General features: G+C 36.7%; 1 protein-coding gene and 1 non-coding gene across 4 annotated transcripts in view; one reads left to right on the top strand and one right to left on the bottom strand.

Moving 5' to 3' along the window:
- CCDC169 (coiled-coil domain containing 169) overlaps positions 1-21,482 on the bottom strand; it is a 62,616-nt gene that overhangs the window by 25,281 nt on the left and 15,853 nt on the right. For 2 of the 3 annotated variants that reach the window (XM_010344988.3, XM_010344989.3), the window contains 2 exons: positions 18,663-18,773; positions 18,540-18,580 (listed from right to left, as the gene is read on the bottom strand). In XM_010344988.3, coding sequence (XP_010343290.1) covers positions 18,540-18,580; positions 18,663-18,773 — 152 coding nt within the window. The remainder of the gene's footprint in view (positions 1-18,539; positions 18,581-18,662; positions 18,774-21,482) is intronic. The other variant, XM_010344990.3, reaches the window with a different exon arrangement.
- On the top strand, positions 3,709-3,812 carry LOC120365795 (U6 spliceosomal RNA). Its single transcript, XR_005580644.1, has one exon. It is a non-coding gene; the product is annotated as a U6 spliceosomal RNA (small nuclear RNA).

The raw sequence follows: 21,482 nt of genomic DNA, 5'->3' as shown, positions 1-21,482 counted from the left end.
GCATCCCTGAGAAGTGACATGTCCCCACTATATATATTTGACCAACAATCCTGTTAAAACATAATTGGGTGGTATTTCTCAGGCAGGTATTATTATTCTTCAAAAATTAATTACACACTAGCACCATGAATGGTTTCCAGGTCCCTTCCTAGAATTAAGCCGTTCCCCCAAATACAAACTTGCTCCAGAAGAAAATCAATAAAAGGCAAACATATACAAGAGACTAATTTAAGTCATTTTACAGAAAATTAAACCCTTATGAAATAAACTGCTTAGTATGAAGAGCTTTTGAAGGAATAATCAGGGGGTGATGGAGGTAGTTCAAAATTCTGCTACATGGACACTTGCTCCAAGAATTCCAAGTTTAGGCTACCATAGTAATGTAGATCAGTTACATAATTTGTTAAATACATTTATAGATGTAAAATGAATACAACCTTTTTTAGTATAGTTTTAATGGAAATGTATTCTAAGTTCTAAAAGAAGTTAGCTTACAAATAACTTTCTAGAACACAAATTATTTTTGCATTAAAGATAACCAGAATTAGATGGGATTCAAAACTTAGAAATTCATACTCCAGAAAAGTAAATTCAAAATAGCAGTTAAAATTATGGGCAACATCTGATAAAAAGCCAAAATGTGAAAAACACAGACAATAAATACTTAAGAAGTTTTTAAAAGAAGTTGAACAACATGGGCTACACGGTCCCTAAAATGAGGATTTAGATGGAAAAAGTGAGGTGAAAGAAGCTATATATTGGTCATAAACTTGAATCAGAAATGATTATTTAACGGTAGTCATAGAGCTAAAACAAAATATTTGAGCAATAAATAAAAGACAAAGTAGGAAAGCTATGGAAGGACTGGATAAAGAAAGCTTAACATGCTAGGCTCAGAAGCCTAAGAACTGGAAGCTATTTCAAGTTATTAAAGAAATGACATGATGAAAATAGGGTCTTAGGAATATTAATCAAGTGGTAGTCTCTATGACAGAGGATGTTTTCTGTTACTTTCAGGTGTGCATTTGCAATTCTAACTTTTGAGACTTAAAAATTTTTAATATACCTGTACTTCCTTTGTGACTAGACTATATCTTGCTGCTATTCTCAACCTGACTAGATTCTTTGTCCTGTAGCCTAATTTTACAATTCATTCATTTATTCAAAAACTACCTATCAAGCATCTCTTACGTATCAGGTATTGTGCTAGGGATAGCATACTAAGAATTACAAACCCAGAACCTATCCTCGTGAATCTGAGAATCTAGTAAGAAACTCAGAATATGGTCTACCTTGATGAATGTTACATGGGAGCTTGAGAGAATCTGTGTTTTCGTGTTGTTGGATGGGATATTCAATAAATGTTAATTAGATCAAGTTGATTGGTAGCACTGTTCAGGTCAACTGCCTGCTTGATAGCATACTAAGAATTACAAACCCAGAACCTGTCCTCATGAATCTGAGAATCTAATAAGAAACTCAGAATATGGTCTACCTTGATGAATGTTACATGGGAGCTTGAGGGAATCTGTGTTTTCGTGTTGTTGGATGGAATATTCAATAAATGTTAATTAGATCAAGTTGATTGGTAGCACTGTTCAGGTCAACTGCCTGCTTGATTTATCAGTCACTGACAGTGGGATGTTGAAGTCTCCAACTTCCATAATAAATTTGTCTATTTTCCTTCCAGTAATCAAAATTACCACTTAGGTACACTTACCAGTTTACACTTCTAGCAGCTCTCATTTTAGGTAAGCAGATCTCAGTTGTGACTATCCACTTTTGCCTGTTTATCGGATTTCAGGGTAGGAGTTTGCCCTGCAAATTCAATTTTCTAATGTACCCAAGAAAAGTCATTGATTTTCAATTTGTTCACTGTTTTCTTGTTGTAATGACAAGATTGACAACTTTCAAGCTCTATACCTATTCTAGCTGAAACAAAGAGTCACGAACTTTGATCCCCTTTTCTAACTGAAATGAAAAGAATGTATTCTCCAAATCAATAGCTGCATAATCCTGTACCTGAAACCTTATTAATCTGCTCTGACAGTGATACCACATCAGGCAAAGTAGCTGTGACTGAGGCTACTAATTGTTTACATCTGCAGAAGCCTACAGTTTTTCCCCAAGAGACATCAAGTTTCTGTAGCCATTAGGCTGGCAAATTGAAGAGAGCAATGGTAGGCCCCAATATATTTGCATTGTTTAGGTCTTTAATTATGGAACTAATCCTTACTATCTTCCCTGGGATAAGACATATTTTTGATTTACAATTTTGGTCTGGTGAAGGGAACAGTTTCAGAAGTTGTTATTTTGTCTTTTCCCTACTAGCATGATAGCTTTTACTTCAAAGACTAAGGACCCTAGGGAGGTTACTTTCAACTGTCAAGTATATCTATTTCAATTATGTACTTGGTGATGGAGATAATTATCACTGCAGGGGTAGGGGAGTCTGTGGGCACACTGAGTCCACTGTGATTTGGACTTTGGTCATAGATTTCGACTCTGAGAATCAATGTCAACTCAGACTCTGTGTTCAGTCATCCTTAAGAGATCTAGTTATTTCAGTTTTCTCAGTGAACAGTCACCTGTGTAAGTGGCCAGAGGTCCCTTTTGGGAGGACTGTGGATACTGTCATAACATAAACTTTGACTAGTATCGCAGGGCCTTTCTTAGGAATCTGCCACCTCTTTGGTCAATAGTTTCTGATTCTAGAAATTGGTTCAGGTCTGGGAAATAAGTAAAGAATTATGCTTTTTGCCGGACTGACTGTCCTCAGCCTTCTGCTCCTCTGTTCTTGCTTTCTTTCTTTAACTAGAGATGCTGAATAGCACCATTCTTAATTGGCTTGGCAGCCAGGAGAGGAGGTGGGTGCAGCTCCTGAGAGAGAAAGCAGTTGTTTTATTGGGAAGAGGCTTCTGCAACATCTTCCAGCACAGTGGGTACTCTTCTAGCCCTTACTAGGAAAGGGTGGGCCACCTCTGCATGCCTAGAGGGTCCAGGTAGACTTGTAGAATCCAGATCCTCAGGGGCATCTATCCAGATGTCCTGTCAGAGTTTTCAGGATCCCTGGTCATCCCTATCAGGGTCCTGCCCTTCACATAACAGACTTACCTGAGCTGAGCATTCAGATGCCTCTGGAGCTCTGCAGCTCTCACAATTAGGTCTTTAGGCTGTTGTTTTACCCTGTCCACACTTTCACTACTGGTATAGAGGGCCTCTTGTGAGGTTACCACTAAGGCTTTCTGGTTTCACAACTTAGCAGCAAATGCCTGCATCATGGCTTTTTTGACAGTATTCCACTCCAACAGGACATTTTCCAAGGTCATCATCAGTGCAATCTGGGCCAGGATCTATTGCTGTCACATCTACTATTCAGAACAGATCCTCTTTCTGCTACACAGTGAGTGAGCCAGTTACAAACCCCAACTTTACCTCCTGTTTTCTCATATCACTGTCTGTACTCCTAGTTTTAGATGTGGTCTTCTGAGAATCAGACACTAAGATGGGATTACATGTGCAAGAATCATGCTATCAGACATGCCCATGTCAAAGAAAATAGAGAGGGAGCAGAAGGAGGCCAGCAGTGCAGTCTGACAGTAATGCAAGTCTGAGTCCTAGTAAAGAAGAGAAAGAGAGAGTTGGCTGAAAACAGAAGCATCCTAGGATGTAATGCAGTCTAGGAAAAGTATGGCAAAGCCATCAAGGGTGCTCACTTCTGCAGCACATATACTAAAATTAGAATGATACAGAGATTAGCATAGCCCCTGTGCAAGAATGACACACAAATTCATTAAGAATTTCATATTTTTACAAGCCAGAAAAGATTAGAGTCCTATCTTAAACCTCCTTTAACAGAACAACTCTCAGCCAATAACTCTGTATCCAGCAAAACTAAGTTTCACAAATGAAGGAGAAATAAAGTCATTTTCAGACAAATGCTGAGGGAATTTGTCATGACCAAACCAGCCCTATAAGAAATGTTAAAAGGAGTTCTAGACCTTGAAACAAAAGCCCCGAATGCACCAGAATAGAACCTCTTGAAATCTTAAAACTCTCAGAACCTATAAAACAGTAACACAATGAAAACAAAAAACTATCTAGGTAACAATTAATATGATGAAGAGAACAGTGCCTCATATCTTAATATTAACATTGAATGTAAATGGTCTAAATGCTTACTTAAGAAATATGGAATGAATTAAAAAATCACAAACCAAATATCTGCTGTCTTCAAGAGACTCACCTAACATCGAAGGATTCATATAAACTCAAGGTAAAAGAATACAAAAGGATAGTCCATGCAAATAGAAACCAAAAGTGAGCAGCAGTAGCTATTCTCATATCAGACAAAACAGACTTCAGAACAACAACACATTAAAAAAAGACAAAGATTGTCACTATATAATGATAAAAGGATTGATCCAACAAGATACTACAGTTCTAAATTTATATGCACCTAACACTGGAGCTACCAGATTTATAAAACATTTTAAAATGTTTAAATTTTAAAAATTACTGCTAGATCTAAGAAATGAGACAGCAACACAATAATGGTGGAAGACTTCAATACACCACCGACAGCATTAGACAAATCTTTGAGACAGGACGTCAACAAAGAAACAATGAACTTAAATGACACTCCAGAACAAATGGACTTAACAGATATTTACAGAAAATTCTTTCCAACAACTGCAGAAGATACATTCTTATCAGCACATGGAACATTCTCTAAGACAGACCATATGATAGGCCACAAAACAAATCTCAATGTTTTTTTAAATTGAAATCACATCGAGTATCTTTTTAGACAACAAAGGAATAAAACTAGAAATCAACTCCAGAAGAAACCCTCAGAACTATACAAATACATGCAAATTAAATAATCTGCTTCTGAATGATATCTGGGTTAACAAAGAAATAAAGATGAAAATTTAGAAATTCTTTGAATTGAATGATGATAATGACACAAGCTATCAACACCTCTAGCATACAGCAAAAGTACTGCTAAGAGGAAAGTTTATAGCACTAAATGTCTATATCAAAAAGGGTGAAAGAGCACAACTTGACAACCTAATGTCATACTTCAAGGAGCTAGGGAAGCAACAATAAACTAAACCCAAAGCTACAAAAAGAAATAATATCAGAGCAGAACTAAATGAAATTCAAACAAAAAGATACAAAAGATCAATGATACAAAAATCTGGCTCTTGGAAAAAATAACCAAAATAGAACATTAGTTAGATTAACTAAGAAAAGAAGAAAGAAGATCCAAATAAGCTCAATTAGAAATGATATTAGAAACATTACAAACAATACCACAGAAATAACACAAGATCATTCAAACTGGGCATGGTGGTTCACACTTGTCATCCCAGCACTTTGGGAGGCAGAGGCAGGCAGATCATTTGAGGTCAGGAGTTTGAGACCAGCCCGGCCAATACGGTAAAACCCTGGCTCTACTAAAAATACAAAAATTAGCCAGGTGTGGTGGTAGGCACCTATAATCCCAGCTACTTGGAAGGCTGAGGCCGAGAATCACTTCAACCAGGAGGTGGAGGTTGCACTGAACTGAGATTATGTCACTGCACTCCAGCCAGGGTGACAGAATAAGACTCCAACTCAAAAAAAAAAAAAAAAAAAAAAAAGTCATTTGAGACTGCTATGAATAACTTTATGAGCACAAACTAGAAAACCTAGAGGAAATGAGTAAGTTCTTGGAAACATAAAAGCCTCCTAGGTTAAATCAGGAAGAAATAGAAACCCTGAACAGATCAATAACAAGCAATGAGAATGAATCAATAATTTAAACGTTGCCAAAAGCAACAACAAAGATAACCAGGACCAGATGTATTCACAGCTGAATTCTATCAGACATTCAAAGAAGAACTGGTATCAATCCTACTGAAACCATTTCAAAAGAGTGAGAAAGAGGGAATCCTCCCTAAATCATTTTATGAAGCTAGTATCACCCTGATACTAACACCCAGAAATGATACAACAGAAAAAGAAAACTACAGACCAATTTCCCTGATGAACACAGATGTAAAAATCCTCAACAAATACTAACTGAATCTAACGGCACATCAAAAAGATGATGTATCTTGATCAAGTGGGTTTCATTCATTCGAGGTATGCAGGGATGATTTAACATATGCAAGTTAATAAATGTGATATATCACATAAACAGAATTAAAAACAAAAACCATATGATAATCTCAATAGATGCAGGAAAAGCACTGGACAAAATCAGCATCACTTTGTAATAAAAACACTAAACAAACTAGACATTGAAGGGACTTACCTCAAATAAAAACCATACATGACAAACCCACAGCTAACATCATACTGAATGAAGAAAAGTTGAAAGCATTTCCTCTGAGAACAGGAACAAGACAAGGATGCCTTCTTGCATAACTCCTATTAAGTATAATTCTGGAAGTCCTAGCCAGAGCATTCAGGAAAGAGAAAGAAGTAAAGGGCATCCAAATTGGAAAAGAGGAATCTAAACTATTGTTATTTTCAGATGACACGATCATATACCTAGAAAATCCTAAAGACTCCTCCCAAAAGACTCCTAGATTTGATAAATTGAGTAAAGTCTCAGGTTAAAAATTCAATATACACAAATCAGTAGCATTGCTACACAACAACAATGACCAAGCTGAGAATCAAATCAAGAACTCAATCTCTTTTACAATAGCTGCAAAATCAAAACAAAACAAAACAAACAGCTAGGAATATACTTAACCTAGCAAATGAGATGTCTCTACAAGGAGAACTACAAAACACTGCTCAAAGAAATCACCGATGACACAAAAAAATGGAAACACATCCCATGCTCATGAATTAGAAGAATCATTGTTGTGAAAAGGATCATATTGCCCAAAGCAGTTTATAGATTCAATACAATTCCCATCAAAATACCAACATCATTTTTCACAGAATTAGAAAAAAAATCCTAAAATTCATACGAAACCAAAAAAGAGCCCAAATAGCCAAAGCAATCCTAAGCAAAAAGCATAACTCTGGAGATATCATATTACTGAACTTGAAATTATACTACAAGGGTATAGTTACCAAAACAGCATGGTACTTGTATAAAAAGCAGGCACACATATTAATGGAACAGAATAGAGAACCCAGAAACAAAGTCAAATACTTAGAGCCAACTGATCTTCAACAAAGCATACAAAAACATAAATTGGGGAATGGACACCATATTTAATAAACGTTGCTGGGAAAACTAGCAATCCACGTGTGGAAGAATGAAACTGGATCCCTATCTCTTACCTTATATAAAAATCAACTCAAGGTGGATCAGAGACTTAAATGTAATACCTGAAAGTATAAAAATTCTAGAAGACAAGGTTGGAAAAATTCTCATAGACATTGGCCTAGGCAAAGAATTCATGACTAAGATGCAAAAAGCAAATGCAATACAAACAAAAATAAATAAATGAGACCTAATTAAACTAAAAAGTTTCTACACAGCAAAAAAAAATAATAATCATCAGAGTAAACACAAAACCCACAGAATGGGAAAAAATATTTACAAACCATACATCTGATAAAGGACTAGAATCTACAATCTATAAGGAACTCAAATAAATCAGCAAGAAAAAAAACAATCCCATCAAAAAGTGAGCAAAGGACATGAATAGATATTTTTCAAAAGAAGGCCAGCAAACATATGGAAAAATGCTCAACACCACTAATCCTCAGGGAAATGTAAATTAAAACCACAAATATACTACCTTACTCCTGCAAGGATGGCTATTAAAAGGTCAAAAAATAATAGATGTTGGCATGAATGTGGGGAAAAGGGAATGCTTATACACTGCTGATGGGAATATAAATTACTACAACCTCTATGGAAAACAGTATGGAGATTCCTTAAAGAGCAAAATGACCCAGCAATCACATTACTGGGTATCTGCCCAAAGAAAAAGAAGTAATTACGCAAAAAAGACACTTGCACACGTAGGTTTATGTAGCTCAATTCACAATTGCAAAGATGTAGAATCAACCTAAGTGCCCATCAGCTAACAAGGAGATAAAGAAATATATCACCATGGAATACTACTCAGCCGTTAAACGGACTGAAATAATGTATTTCGCAGTAATTTGGATGAAATAGAAAGGTAATATTCTATGCAAAGTAACACAAGAGTGAAAAATCAAAAACCGTATGTTCTAACTTATAAGGCGGAGCTAAACTGAGAGTATACAAAAGCATACAAAGTAATATAATGAACTTTAGAGACCCAGAAGGGTATGGCTGGGAGAGAAGGAAGGGATAAAAAAAAAATACCCTTTAGGGACAAATTATACTACCCAGGTGACGGGTGCATTAAAATCTTAGAATTTACCACTGTATAATTCACCCACGTGACCAAAAAAAAAGGAAAAGAAAAAAAAAAAAAGAAAAAATCCTCATACCCCAAAATGCATTGAAATAAAAAATTTCTGAAAAAAGCCATCAGGAAACTTTAAGTCAAAGTCAGCTGACAATGAACCAATATCATGGGGATAAGCTGACAATGGAGTCCCATGTTTCACAGGAATGGGTCTACCTTAGTTGCTCCATTGCACTTGATCATAGGCAGAGAATATAGCCCTTGGGGAGTATAAACCTGATACAAAAGTAGTGATGGATTTTGAAGCCCAGCACCTAGGGTCCTCAACTAACCTTCCTGTCCTGGGAAGTCTGCGAGGTTCATTGTTGGGTCACCACACTAACTTTTCTATTTTTTTAAAAATTATTTTTTCTCTCCTTTTTTCTTCTTATTTCTTCCCAATCAACACACTAACTTTTCTTAAGGGCACTTCAGGTTTTTCGCTGAGGAATCCTCCAATCTCCTATCCTACAAGGTTTAATCCTAACCGCTGTTTTTATGGCTTAGGGCAAGAAAAAGAGAGGTGAGTTCCATTATTACAACTGCATATTTTCATTTGATCCCATCATTCTTAGACCTCTATCTCACTCATATTTCTCTGTGTCTGAAACTCCAAAGTACAGAGCTATTGCAGTTTAATTTCTCCAGAAGATAGACTCCTAAGTTAAGGAGAGTATGCTGGATGTACGGGATGGCAGAAGGGTCCCAGTGACCAAATGCTCCATGTGTTCATGTCCAACTATCTCCCAGTTTCCAGCTCCTTTCTCATCCCTATCTTCTTCTGTACATGCCAAGTTGTAAAGCACTAAGCAGGTCAGAAGAGTAAATGCATTATTTTCACCGATACTCTTCTCGGCAGGCACTGCTGTTGCTTCCTCAACTTCTGTCAAGTCCATTTCTCTTCTTCCAGCTATGAACCTTCCAAAATTTGTTTAAATCATTCACCTGCTGAGATTTCATTTCCTTTTCTTCTTCTCCATTCATTTCAATCATCAGCTATCATTTCTTATCTAATAAGTATCATATCCAAATGTAAACGCAGGCCCCTGGGTACCTATTCTTAACATTTTCTTCACATTTTGAACTCAACTTTACCAAAAATTGATTTTAAACTTTACCAAATATTATGATTTTACTTACACCAATTATCCTCATAAATTCAATTTCTAATGGCACTAAGCAGTTTTCCAGTTTTACATGTGTTATTTGGATTTTGTCAGGTAGGAGTCCTTCAGGAATTTTATACATGAGAAGAATATGGGTTTGTGAGGCAGGAGCATGTAAGAGAGAACACACAAGTGATGAGCTATAATAGGCATTAAAAAGATTTCCTACCTGAGGCCTCACACACATACTACCTTACTTACTAATTTTCACAACCAAAAAATATTTTGAGTAAAATGTGGAAAAATGTTTTGACTAAAATGGCGAACATTCCAACTAAGTGCATTTTTTAAAGCACAATACTACTACTCTTTCAAGAGTATTTCTACTATTCTGCTAGATTTAAAAATAATAGAATAATTTTATACTCAAAAAACTGCAAATTCTAAAATAGATCACATTTGAGATTGTTACCAACCAACCCTGGCATTTGAGTTAGAAATTCCGTCAATGCTTTTATTTAAAATTTTTTTGTAATGTACTAATTTCTAAAGCCTTATAGGCACCATGTGACTAATGTATTAAGAAGCAGCTTCATAGCAGTTGTGGACCTAGTGCCTTGTCCTTCTTTCTTTCTTCACTATTATCTTTAAGCTTTAACACCTTGGTAGCTTCTTCCAGCCTCTGTCACATGACTTTGTCTCCCAGCTCTGTCTTGTTCATTCTCTCCAGGTTCGACATAAAGACACAAAGTATTTTCTCTTTTGCAGTTAGCCTCAGCACTACCACAACACAGTTATAGCTGGTGTGGCCCAGAATTCCTGGAACCCACTTCACTCTCCTTCTCTGTTCCTGCTTCCTATGAGTTGTGTTTTAAACATACTATGCTTTGAAATTATAACTCAGGAAGTTAGGATGTTTCATTGTACCAATATCGTGGGGATGAGGCTAGCATAAAAATAAATTATCCTGGGGAGAAGACAAAAACACATTATAGATTTTGAAAAAACTACAGCAATCATGAAATAACCTGGACCATTAACAAGAATGTATTTGTAATAATCCATTTATAAATATACATACCAGAAATCCCTGAAAAATATAAAACTGTACTACAATAACTTTAAGGTTCCTTCTTATTTTACTGACTCCAAAATGAACTAGATATCTTAAAAACAGTTTTATCAGAGGAACGCACTCTCTCATCCCATCACTTCCAATTCGGTTCAGTGGAAGACTCATAACTTAATGTTCTTGATCCTACCAAGGAGCTGCTTTTATCTGATTATATAAATCAATGGGAATGTACTAGAAAACTGCAGCCTGGAAAGACAGACCAACACCACAGCTAAACTGAAAACTCTACTAGATATTAACAACAACAAAAATCACACACACAAGACTAATTTTTTTATTATCATAAAAAAGCTGTTTTGTTTTGACACTAATTACTTCTTAACATTCCAAGCAATAATGTATTTCACCTACGTTCTTGTTTTAATTTGCTTTTAAAAGGTCATTTTCCAAGAGTAGATCAAAACAACAGGGTAAGAGTAAGAAATTTCAGGATACTGTTTACACACCTGAAATAAAGCATACTTAAGTTTTTTAAAAGTCCCTCACAGGCCAGGCATAGTTGCTCATGCCTGTACTCCCAGCAATTTGGGAGGCTGAGGCAGGTGGATCACCTGAGGTCAGGAGTTCGAGACCAGCCTGGCCAACACAGTGAAACTCTGTCTCTACTAAAACTACAAAAATTAGCTAGACATGGTGGTGCATGCCTGTTATCGCAGCTACTTGGGAGGCTGAGGCAGGAGAATCGCTTGAACTTGGGAGGTGGAGGTTGCAGTGAGCCAAGATGGCGCCCTTGCACTCCAGTCTGGGCAACAAGAACAAAACTTTGTCTCAAAAGAAGAAGAAGAAAAAAAAGTCCCTCATCTCTATCCAAAGCAGAAAGAAAACTCTATTAGCTAATTATTATTTTTGAAACCAATAATTGTTAAAGAACACACAAAACTAAAGTTTAAAAAAAAGTCACTCCGCTGAATGCTTACAAAAGAAAAAACAGGAGAATATAATTTCGTTAAGCACAGCCCCTAGATACAGGGTACTTTTCAATTTAGGCAACTGCAACAATGAAAGAACATAGCCTTCCACATACTTAAACACCAAATGCCCCCTTGTGGACAGCACTGTTTCTAGATTTACATATAAAATCTGTTTAAATTTCCTCTCTGTGATTTGAAGCTATGTACCTATCCCCTAACTGACCATTCTGATCTTGGGGAAAACACAAACCCAGTGAGGGCTGTCTACCTTAAGGAGCAGTCTCAGAGTTTATATCATTTTAATGACCTCAATACTTTAAAAATATATACTTATGTGTGTCAATAGTATTCTAAGATCATTAATTTTAATCCCTGGCTGGGCGCTGTGGTTTACACCTGTAATCCCAGCACTTTGGGAGGCCAAGGAAGGCGGAACATGAGGTCAGGAGTTAGAGACCACCCTGACCAACATGGTGAAACCCTGTCTCTACTAAAAATACAAAAATTAGCTGGGAGTGGTGACGTGTGCCTGTAATCCCAGTTACTGGAGAGGCTAAGGCAAGAGAAATACTTGAACCCAGGTGGAGGTTGCAATGAGCCAAGATTGAGCAACTACACTCCAGCCTGGGCAACACAGCGAGACTCCATCTCAAAAGAGAAAAAAAAGAAGAAGAAGAAGAAGAAGAAAAAAAAAATTTCTAAGAATTTTCAGAAGGCATAAACCACCAGAGTGAGCCTAGTAGGAACATGACAAATTGGGTGTACAGTGAGGCAATGGGTCCCAGGAAGACCCAAATAGGGCTGGATGTCCATCAGGCAGCACAGCTGAAAGAAGAATCTGAATCATAATAAAGGAAAAAAATTAGTATCACAGTCAGGAAAATGATGTGGGGCATCAGGATGAAGGAAAGATAGAGAAGGTCAATGGGTAATAAGACTGGAAGTCAGACAGTGGGACATGGCATGGACCACAACAGAGAATAACAGAGGAGAAAGTCTTGTTTCTCTGAAGTGCCAGGTGTGTGATAAAAACAATGGCCCAATGGTTTAAAAGAACTAAGACTTAAAACCAGCTCTTTCTTCAGGCTTCTCTGCTTTTGTAATATGTTCTTCTCCTGTTTGTCCTATGGCAAGCTGAAACGTATGTCAGAAGGGAAGATAGACAAACAGCCAAAGATTAATATTTCAAAAAGTCAATTCATCAAAAGATTAATTTGCAGGGAGACCAATCTACCTAGGATTCCAAATTTACTAAAAACTTGCTGGCTGGGGATGGTGGCTCATGCCTGTAATCCAGGCACTTTGGGGAGACCAAGGTGGACGGATCATGAGATCAGGAGTTTGAGACCAGCCTGACCAACATGGTGAAACTTCGCCTCTACTAAGAAAACAAAAATTAGCCAGCTGTGGTGGTGTGAACCTGTAATGCCAGCTACTCAGGAGGCTGAGGCAGGAGAATCACTTGAACCCAGGAGGTGGAGGTGCAGTGAGCTGAAATTGCACCACTGTCCTCTAGCCTGGGTGACAGAGCCAGACTCCATCTCAAAAACAGAACAAAACAAAACAACGACAACAACAACAAAAAACTTGCTTTAAGGAAAATAATTCATATATGTGAACTTATAACCTGAAATATATTCTTTTTCTAAATATATTTTCAATACTACTACTAAATGCTAAATAATTTCTAAGTTTGGGTTTTCAACAAGCATTTCTTAACATGCTACTAAATAAAATTATATATTCATTAGAACTTATTCAAGGATTTGGATTTCAGCAAATTGGCTTCCTATGAATTGGGTTTCTACAAATTGATCAAGAGTCTTCCAGAGAATGTCTGAAGATGAGATTAAATATTTTCCTTAATAATGTTTCTCTGTTTCTACACCTTCTCCCCAATTCTTTTTACCACCAGTTAGTCTTGTTAGCTTTAGGAACAACATCCAACTGACTGACAAAGCATATGCACTGGTGAGAGATTTCCCTAAAAGATTCAAGATGCCTGGGTGTGGTGGAGGATAAGGGGGAGAGTATTGATAGGAAAACTGGAGAAAGAGAAAAATAGGGGTCATCACTTTTATGACTCTGAGTGAGTCAAGGAACAGGACACTTTCAGTTTGCAATACAGTTGACTGCAGGGATATGGTGGGCTTGCTGATAAGACATTACAGTAACTTATCACAAGCAAGGCCATATTGTACATCTTTCTCTGAGGGATACAGATCCCCTACATCTGCTGATCTCAAATTGTGCTCTTTAAGAGAGCCTATTGAGATGCCTACAGAAAAACACCAATGTCCAGGCCTTACTCTAGACCTACCAAAAGAGGATTTATGGGGAAAGCCTCAGAATGTATATTTTTAATAAAAATTAGTATACATATATAATGTATACGAAAGTATACATTAAGCAGCACTATTCACAATAGCAAAGACATGGAATCAACCAAAATGCCCATCAATCGTTGACTAGATAAAGAAAATGTAGTACATATACACCATGAAATAATATGCAGCCACAAAAAGGAATGAGATCATGTCCTTTGCAGGGACATGGATGGAGCTGAAAATCATTATCCTCAGCAAACCCATCCTCAGCAAACCAAACACCACATGTTCTCACTTATAAGTGGGGCCTGAACATTGACAACACATGGACACAGGGAGGGGAACAACACATACTAGGGCCTGTCAGGGGGTGGGGTGGGGGGAGTGAAGAGCACTCCCTAACATGAATACCAAACCCTTTATCATTTAGCCTCTGCATATATTTCCAGCTTCATCACTCATCACCCCTCTTATTTATTGCAGACATACTGAACTAACTGTAGATCTGGGGTGTCTTTAGACAGACTGACCCAGAAATACTTTATAATAATTTGAAAATGTACCTATCTTATGATTTTAAAATTCCACTTCTAAGAACATGTATACTTGAAGCAGTGGTTCTCAACTTTGGTGTATATCAGAATTACCTGAAGAGTTACTAAAAACACACAGATATCAAGCAGATTGAAGGATAGGAGTTGGCCTTTTTATTTTTATGAATTGCCCTGGGTGATTCTGCAACCTTCCAAAGTTTAAGAGTGACTGCCTTAAAGCAGGGGCTGAGAAACTATAGCCTAAACATCAAATTCAGCTCTGACTGATTTTGTAAACCAGTATTTTTTAGAATACAGCCTGCCAATTAGGTATTGTCTATGGCTCCCTTTACACTACAGCAGTAGGGTTGAATAGCTACAGCAGAGATCAGAGATCATAAGGCTGCAACGCTGAAAGTATTTACTATTACCCATCTACAGAAAAGTTTACCAAGCCTAGAGGAATACTTTACACTGAAAGACACATGTAAGGATATTCACTGTGGCAATGCTTGTCATAGTGAGATTTTGAAATACTCTTGATGTACACAAATAGACTAATAAATAAACTAAGGATATATATATATAATGAAATACTATATAACTGATAAAATTTACTAGATCTTTATTAACATGAATGGAATTAAATAACGAGTAAAAGAATGATATGTACAGTATAATAATCTTTTTTTTGAGACAGAGTCTTGCTCTGTCACACAGGCTGGAGTGCAATGGCACAATCTCGGCTCACCACAACCTTCGCCTCCTGGGTTCAAGTGATTCTCCTGCCTTAGCCTCCCGAGTAGCTGTAATTACAGGCATACATCACCATTCCCAGCCAATTTTGTATTTTTAGTAGACACAGGGTTTCTCCATGTTGGTCAGGCTGATCTCAAACTCCTGACCTCAGGTGATCCACCCACCTTGGCCTCCCAAAGTGCTAGGATTACAGGCGTGACCCACCATGCCTGGCCTATGATGCTTTTTATACATATAACATGTAGAAAGATATTAAGAAATAAACAAATAACATATAACAAATTCATGGTAGTCCTTGCCTATGAAGAGGAAGCAAAAAGAAGACAGAGAGGAGAACAAAAGGGATCTCAACTCAATAAATTGTTTTCACAAAGACATATAAAGTCAAAAAGGGATACATATCTGAAGATTTATTAATACTAAAATACAGAGTTGTTTGCCATAATATACTCTGTGGGTTTTGTTTAACTCAAAATTAAAACCAGAAACAACCTAAACTACCCCATTATAGGGAAAAGTAATTGAACATTATTAGCATTCCAATACAATGGAACATAATATAGCCTTGAAAAATCCACATGAAGAGAACTTAAGAAATAATTGACTTAATTATCCTGATTAGCATAGGATTCAAAATTGTCCATGCACAGGCTACAATGGTATTTTAAACAACAACAAAAACTAGCTGTAATTCTTTTTCACTTTGTTTGTTGGCTGACTTTATTTATTTGATTGTTCTTTGTAATCAATATGTATGCATATAAAAATTACTAAAAACAGAACTGTCAACAGTGAATATGTTTGATTTTATGCTATTCTTTTTCTTTGCCTTTTATTTTCCAAATAATATCAACTGAATACATATTACTTTAAAATGAAATGCCTTCATTTCTAACCCTCAATGAAATGTTAAGGGGAACAACTGGGTGCAGCATGTTAGAAAGCTCTTTGAAGGGGATTAGATCTCACTTGCCTTCACCTTTGCCATATCGCCTTCACCTACTTCTTTTTTTGAATGAGCATGTGAAGCAGGTGAGAAGATGAAGCAGCCATCTTTAAACATGAGGACAAAAGCCACTAACAAACAGATGGCAGAGTAGAAACTCAGGGGAAGCCTGGATTCCTCAAGGTATTACAGAGCCACTGTACCACCTCTGGACTGCAAACCTCTAATACTTTCTGTTACATGAAGGAAAAAAAAGGAAAAAAAAAAACTTTACTTGTTTAAAACCTTTCGCTTACATTCTGCCAAATGCAACCCTTAATTGATACATCATGCTAAAATAAAATTTTAATAAATTACCCTACTGAAAGACACTTAGAAGATAATATAATCTATCTTCTCTTCTGAGGAGAAAAGCGAACCTCAAGAAAAAAAAGGTTGGAGGCACCAATCTAATATCAGAACAAAGACTAAAGCTTAACTCTCACTTATGTGAATAATTTTTTCCAAAATATTAAAATCACAGTGAACTTTACATTTCAAAATGGCTGAAATGGGCTGAGGGTCTTGGCTCACACCTGTAATCCCAGCACTTTGGGAGGCGAGGCAGGTGGTTTGCTTAAGTTCAGGAGTTCGAGACCAGCTTGGGACACATGGTGAAACTTTGTCTCTACTAAAAATACAATAACTAGCCAGGCATGGTGCTGTGAGTCTGTAGTCCCAGCTATTCAGGTGGGAGGACTGCTTGAGGTCAGCAGAAGAAGGCTGTAGTGAGCCAAGATTGGACCACTGTACTCCAGCGTTGGTGACACAGTTAGACCCTCTCTCAAAAAAAAAAAAAAAAAGCTGAATGATAAATTTTACATTATGTATATTTACCACAATAAAAAAGAGATAAAATTATATTAAAATCAAGTCAACTTTAATGATCTAGTTTAAAAATAACATTTTATATATTGTTGTCAAATAACATTTAAAATATTACACATATATTACTCAGCAATGAGTGCCAATCCTTTTGCTACCCATAAGCAAATCTGCAGTTTGAAGTTACTCAAAATTAGTATTCAAATTAACACATCAATTTCATAAGTATGTCTGTACAGATTACTCCTAAACACTAAACAATCTACGACAAGAATAAAGAATCAGGAAATTTACAGATGATGTTTGAGTTCATACTCTACCCCACAAAAGCAACTAATTTAAGCCCTTTTTCCTAACTCAATCTAATAGAAAACCAAAAATATGCCTACATTACACAATTATATGTCTGAATTTCACAAATATTATTCTTTATATCAAAGAATGAGACTTAGTATATCTTGTGTTCTTAGCTAAGAGGGTCTCTTGACTGGACATAGGATTTTTGGGTCCCAATATTTTTTGCTCAACATTTGGACACTTCTATCTCTGACTCCTTGGCTAGATTTCTAATCTCTGCTACTTAGACACACACCCCTCTTGGATTCATGAGTATCAAATACTCATGAAAGCATCTGTCCAGAGAATATAAATAGAACTGCTTCTATTTATACTGAACTTTCATTCTCTTTCCTTTCTGTTTGGTCTGTGGTCTTACTCTTCATTGTGCTAACATTTCTTCAGTCCTTTACTACAAAGAAATATAATTATCTGTCTCTGAATCTAAATTATGAAACCTCTTAGAGAACCACATTTTCTTCAAAAACAGCACAAATACATCGGGGAAAATAAATGTATTTTTGCCAGAATGAATATGTTCCAGAGTCTCAGGTAGTAGACAGAAAAATCAATTAGATATGGTATCCTTAGATATGCCCTAAGATATTTTACCATGTCATACCAGCACTTGTTGCTACTCTCTTGAGTTAGGACTGAGCCTCAGTTATCAAGAAGCAGGTAGATAGAATATTTTATATCCAGTAGGTAGTAATAAAATTCTACCTACACTTAAGAAAAGGCACTAAGCTTAACATAGCCCTAGCAGTAATTTTTAAATGCCACAAGAGGGCGATACAATCTATGAGTTGGGGTGGAGGCAAGAAACAATCTCAAATTAAAAAATTCCTGACTTTCCAAGATATGGAAATAAAGGCACGTTTGGATTGAAAATAACAAGTGTGCAAAAACCCTTATTTCTCCTCGAGTCGTTATTAGCAAAAACACAATATTTGTCTATATCTTTCACTGAAGGTTGGCAGTGATTCAAAAAGCAGTATCCATACATGCTCTGCTCCTCTGGACGCCTGTGAATATAGCTGCCAATTTAGTGCTCTACTATAGCTACTCAAAAATTATTTCTTGTTACTTCAAACAGGTGCCCTGAAAAAAGTATTTTATTTGGACCTTGTCCTAGTCTTCGAACTTCTGTTTGAAATATGTCTAGAAAAAATAGACACAATTTCCTTTAATTATTCTTTACGTTTAACCATATTTTTACTCACCACTGGCATTCGTTCATAGACACGAATAGAAGATAGTCTATCTACAATAAATCAAATATAAGCACTTAATATTTTATCAGTTTTAACTCAACTTATAAAACATACATATGATTGGTTTTGTACCTGAAGAGTTTCCATGGATTTTTTCCATTTTCTCCTTGAGAGAAGCAATTTGCTTTTCTAGTTGATCATTTAATTCAAGTTGTGTCTCATAACGGGTTTTCCATTCACTACCTGAGTAAAAACGGGAAAAAAATCAAGATCACCCACCACCTGTCATTTATTCATTAAAATAACATGAAGAACTTGACCTTACTCTATTACTATACTTGCCTTTATTGGCAATACAGATCAACTGGAAGGAAATAATTATCAAGTCTTTCCAGATTGCAAGAATTAGACCCACACTCAGGCTACCACACAGCCAAACCTTATCACAACGACTGTGATTCCTGTTCTTCCTCACTTCCCACCTCCTTTTTTCTTTTACTTCCTTGTGCATCCTTACAATGAATTCAATTAGAGGGAATAACAGGACCATGTTTCTTTCTGTGGAACTTGAAATACCCATATATATATAATATTCATGTATTTCATATATATCTCACATATATATATATATATATATATCTGTAAATATATATGGATATTTCAAGTTCCAAGGAAACTTGAAATATATTTTTTATTCTTATATATATATAGTATGTATATAAAATATCCAAAACAGTACTAATATTCCATCCAATGTCATGTTCACTTTTTTCCTTTGAAAGCAATTCTGAAGTCGACTTTATAACTATCAATTATATGTCAGCTATGTGTAAAGCATGCAATGCTTTACATACATTAACTAATTTAATCCTCATTTTAGAATGTTAGTTACCTATTTTACAAAGATGAGGAAACCAAGGCTCAAAGATGTCAAATAACATTCTTAAGATGGCACAGCTAATAAATAAGGAAACTGGGTTTTAAATCCAGTTTTATCTGCCTTTGAAATCATATCCTCTTAATTGCTAAGCTGAAGGAACATATGCATTTAGCTATCTTCTCAGGCATTTTCTCTTAACCTTAAGCAGTTTTCTTTCACTAAATCCCTTCAGCTATGAAAGTCAAAGCATTTTTATTATGTCTGGGGAAAAAGGAGAATACAGCCTAGAATTAAAAGGTCTTTGTTCAGATTCAAAGCCCAAAGCTAACTTTTTCAAGTCTTTAAAGTCAGGCTTTGTAGAGAGCAAAAAGATGGCTTCTTTTTCAACTCTAAATGCTCTTTACATGTCTGAAAAAATTACTGCTACATAACAGTTGGTGGAGGAGTTAAGGAGAATGAGTATCAGCACATACTACTACCAACCTCTTCAGCCCTGACACAGGTCTCCCTTATACCCTCATCTCTATGCAAATGTGGTCTACCAAAGAAAGGGGCTGGGTTTGAACACCTTCCCAAACTAAAACTGAAAGTCATTAACCCAAAAGCTTTAGAAAGGAACAAGAAGAAAGGAGAAGCCCTGAAAGACTTCTAAACTTTTATCCAAAAAATAAAGTAGAGCCCAACTTTATGGAGTCATCTTTATAACTTGCTACCTAAAGTCTCCTTTTGTCATGGTATCTCCTTTCCTACCATGGGAATGGACGCCTCAGAGCAAGATGAGAATGATTACCAAAAAATTAAAAATGCAATTGATTTTTGGCACATCTGAGTAGAGTTTATAAATTTTGAACCCATTTTATTTTAAAGTATTATTGACTTTTAATTCAATCATCAAATTTAGATTATTAAATATAGACAAGCCAGTCAGGCACACCTGTAATTTCCCACTTTGTGAGGCTGAGGCGGGCGGATCAGTTGAGGTCAGGAGTTCGGGTCCAGCCTGGCCAATGTAGTGAAACTCAACCTCCACTAAAAAGTACAAAAATTAGCAGGGCATGGTAGCAGGCACCTGCAATCCCACCTACTCGGGAGGCTGAGGGAGAATCGCTTGAACCCGGGAAGCGGAGGTTGCTGTGAGCTGAGATTGTGTCACTACGGCCTGCACAACATAGTGTGACTGCATCTCAAAAAAATAAATAAATAAACAGATAGATGATAGATACACCTATTAGCACACAGTTGTAACCAACTGCAATCCAGCTGCTCCCCACTTGCAGAGTCCAATTAATAAGAGCAAGGTCTGGTAGAAAGTGACTTTATTAACCCCAACATCAATACAGGACAACACAAAAGATCCAACATAGCCACCAAAGGAAAGCCACACAGACCTTATAACCAGCACAACTCCTGCATGCCTCCATATCAAGTTTCCCCTTGTGAGCTGCCTTCCTTTTCCCTTTCTTCTTCCTGCCTGTAAAACCTGACCTAGACATTGGACATGGTTATTTTGGATGGGAATCTGGCCACTTCTCCACTATTAGTTTTGGTCAATGAAATCACTTTCGCTCTACCAGACCTAGCCCTTGTTAACTGAACTATGCAATCAGTGCTTACAATTGCTGGTTACAATTTTAGTGTCCCGTATGGGGAGTGCTGTATGCTGTGGGGTCTGAGCTTGTCAGTCTGGTTTCTATCAGATGGGGCATAGGGCCACCCGTGAATACTAGTTGCTGGTGGCTAGCTGACCCATGGCTAGGATATTAGGAAATTTCTCAGCAACTGCTGAGAATTCGTCTTAGGGATCCTTTCTTTTCTTCCTACTGTGGTGCCTGCTACCTTCAATGCTTCACTGGTGCAAAAGAAGTTAACAAACTTTAGAACTAGTTGCATTAGTCAGGGTGTACTTGACCACCCTTTGCCTCTTTTGGGGTGTCGCTGGGGCTCTGCTTTATTTAGACTTGGCTGCCAGTAACACCATATGAGCATTTTTTGCATTGGTATTTGTTTGTATTTGTGCCACACCCTTGGGCCTTTGCTCAGTTCTGAGTCAGTTGCCGGAGAGAGTCATTTGA

Source organism: Saimiri boliviensis, chromosome 16 (genome assembly GCF_048565385.1).
Source record: "Saimiri boliviensis isolate mSaiBol1 chromosome 16, mSaiBol1.pri, whole genome shotgun sequence".
Classification (NCBI taxonomy): Eukaryota; Metazoa; Chordata; class Mammalia; order Primates; family Cebidae; genus Saimiri; species Saimiri boliviensis.
Note: the sequence above shows the minus strand (reverse complement) of the source record. Positions and strands in the feature narration are given on the sequence as shown.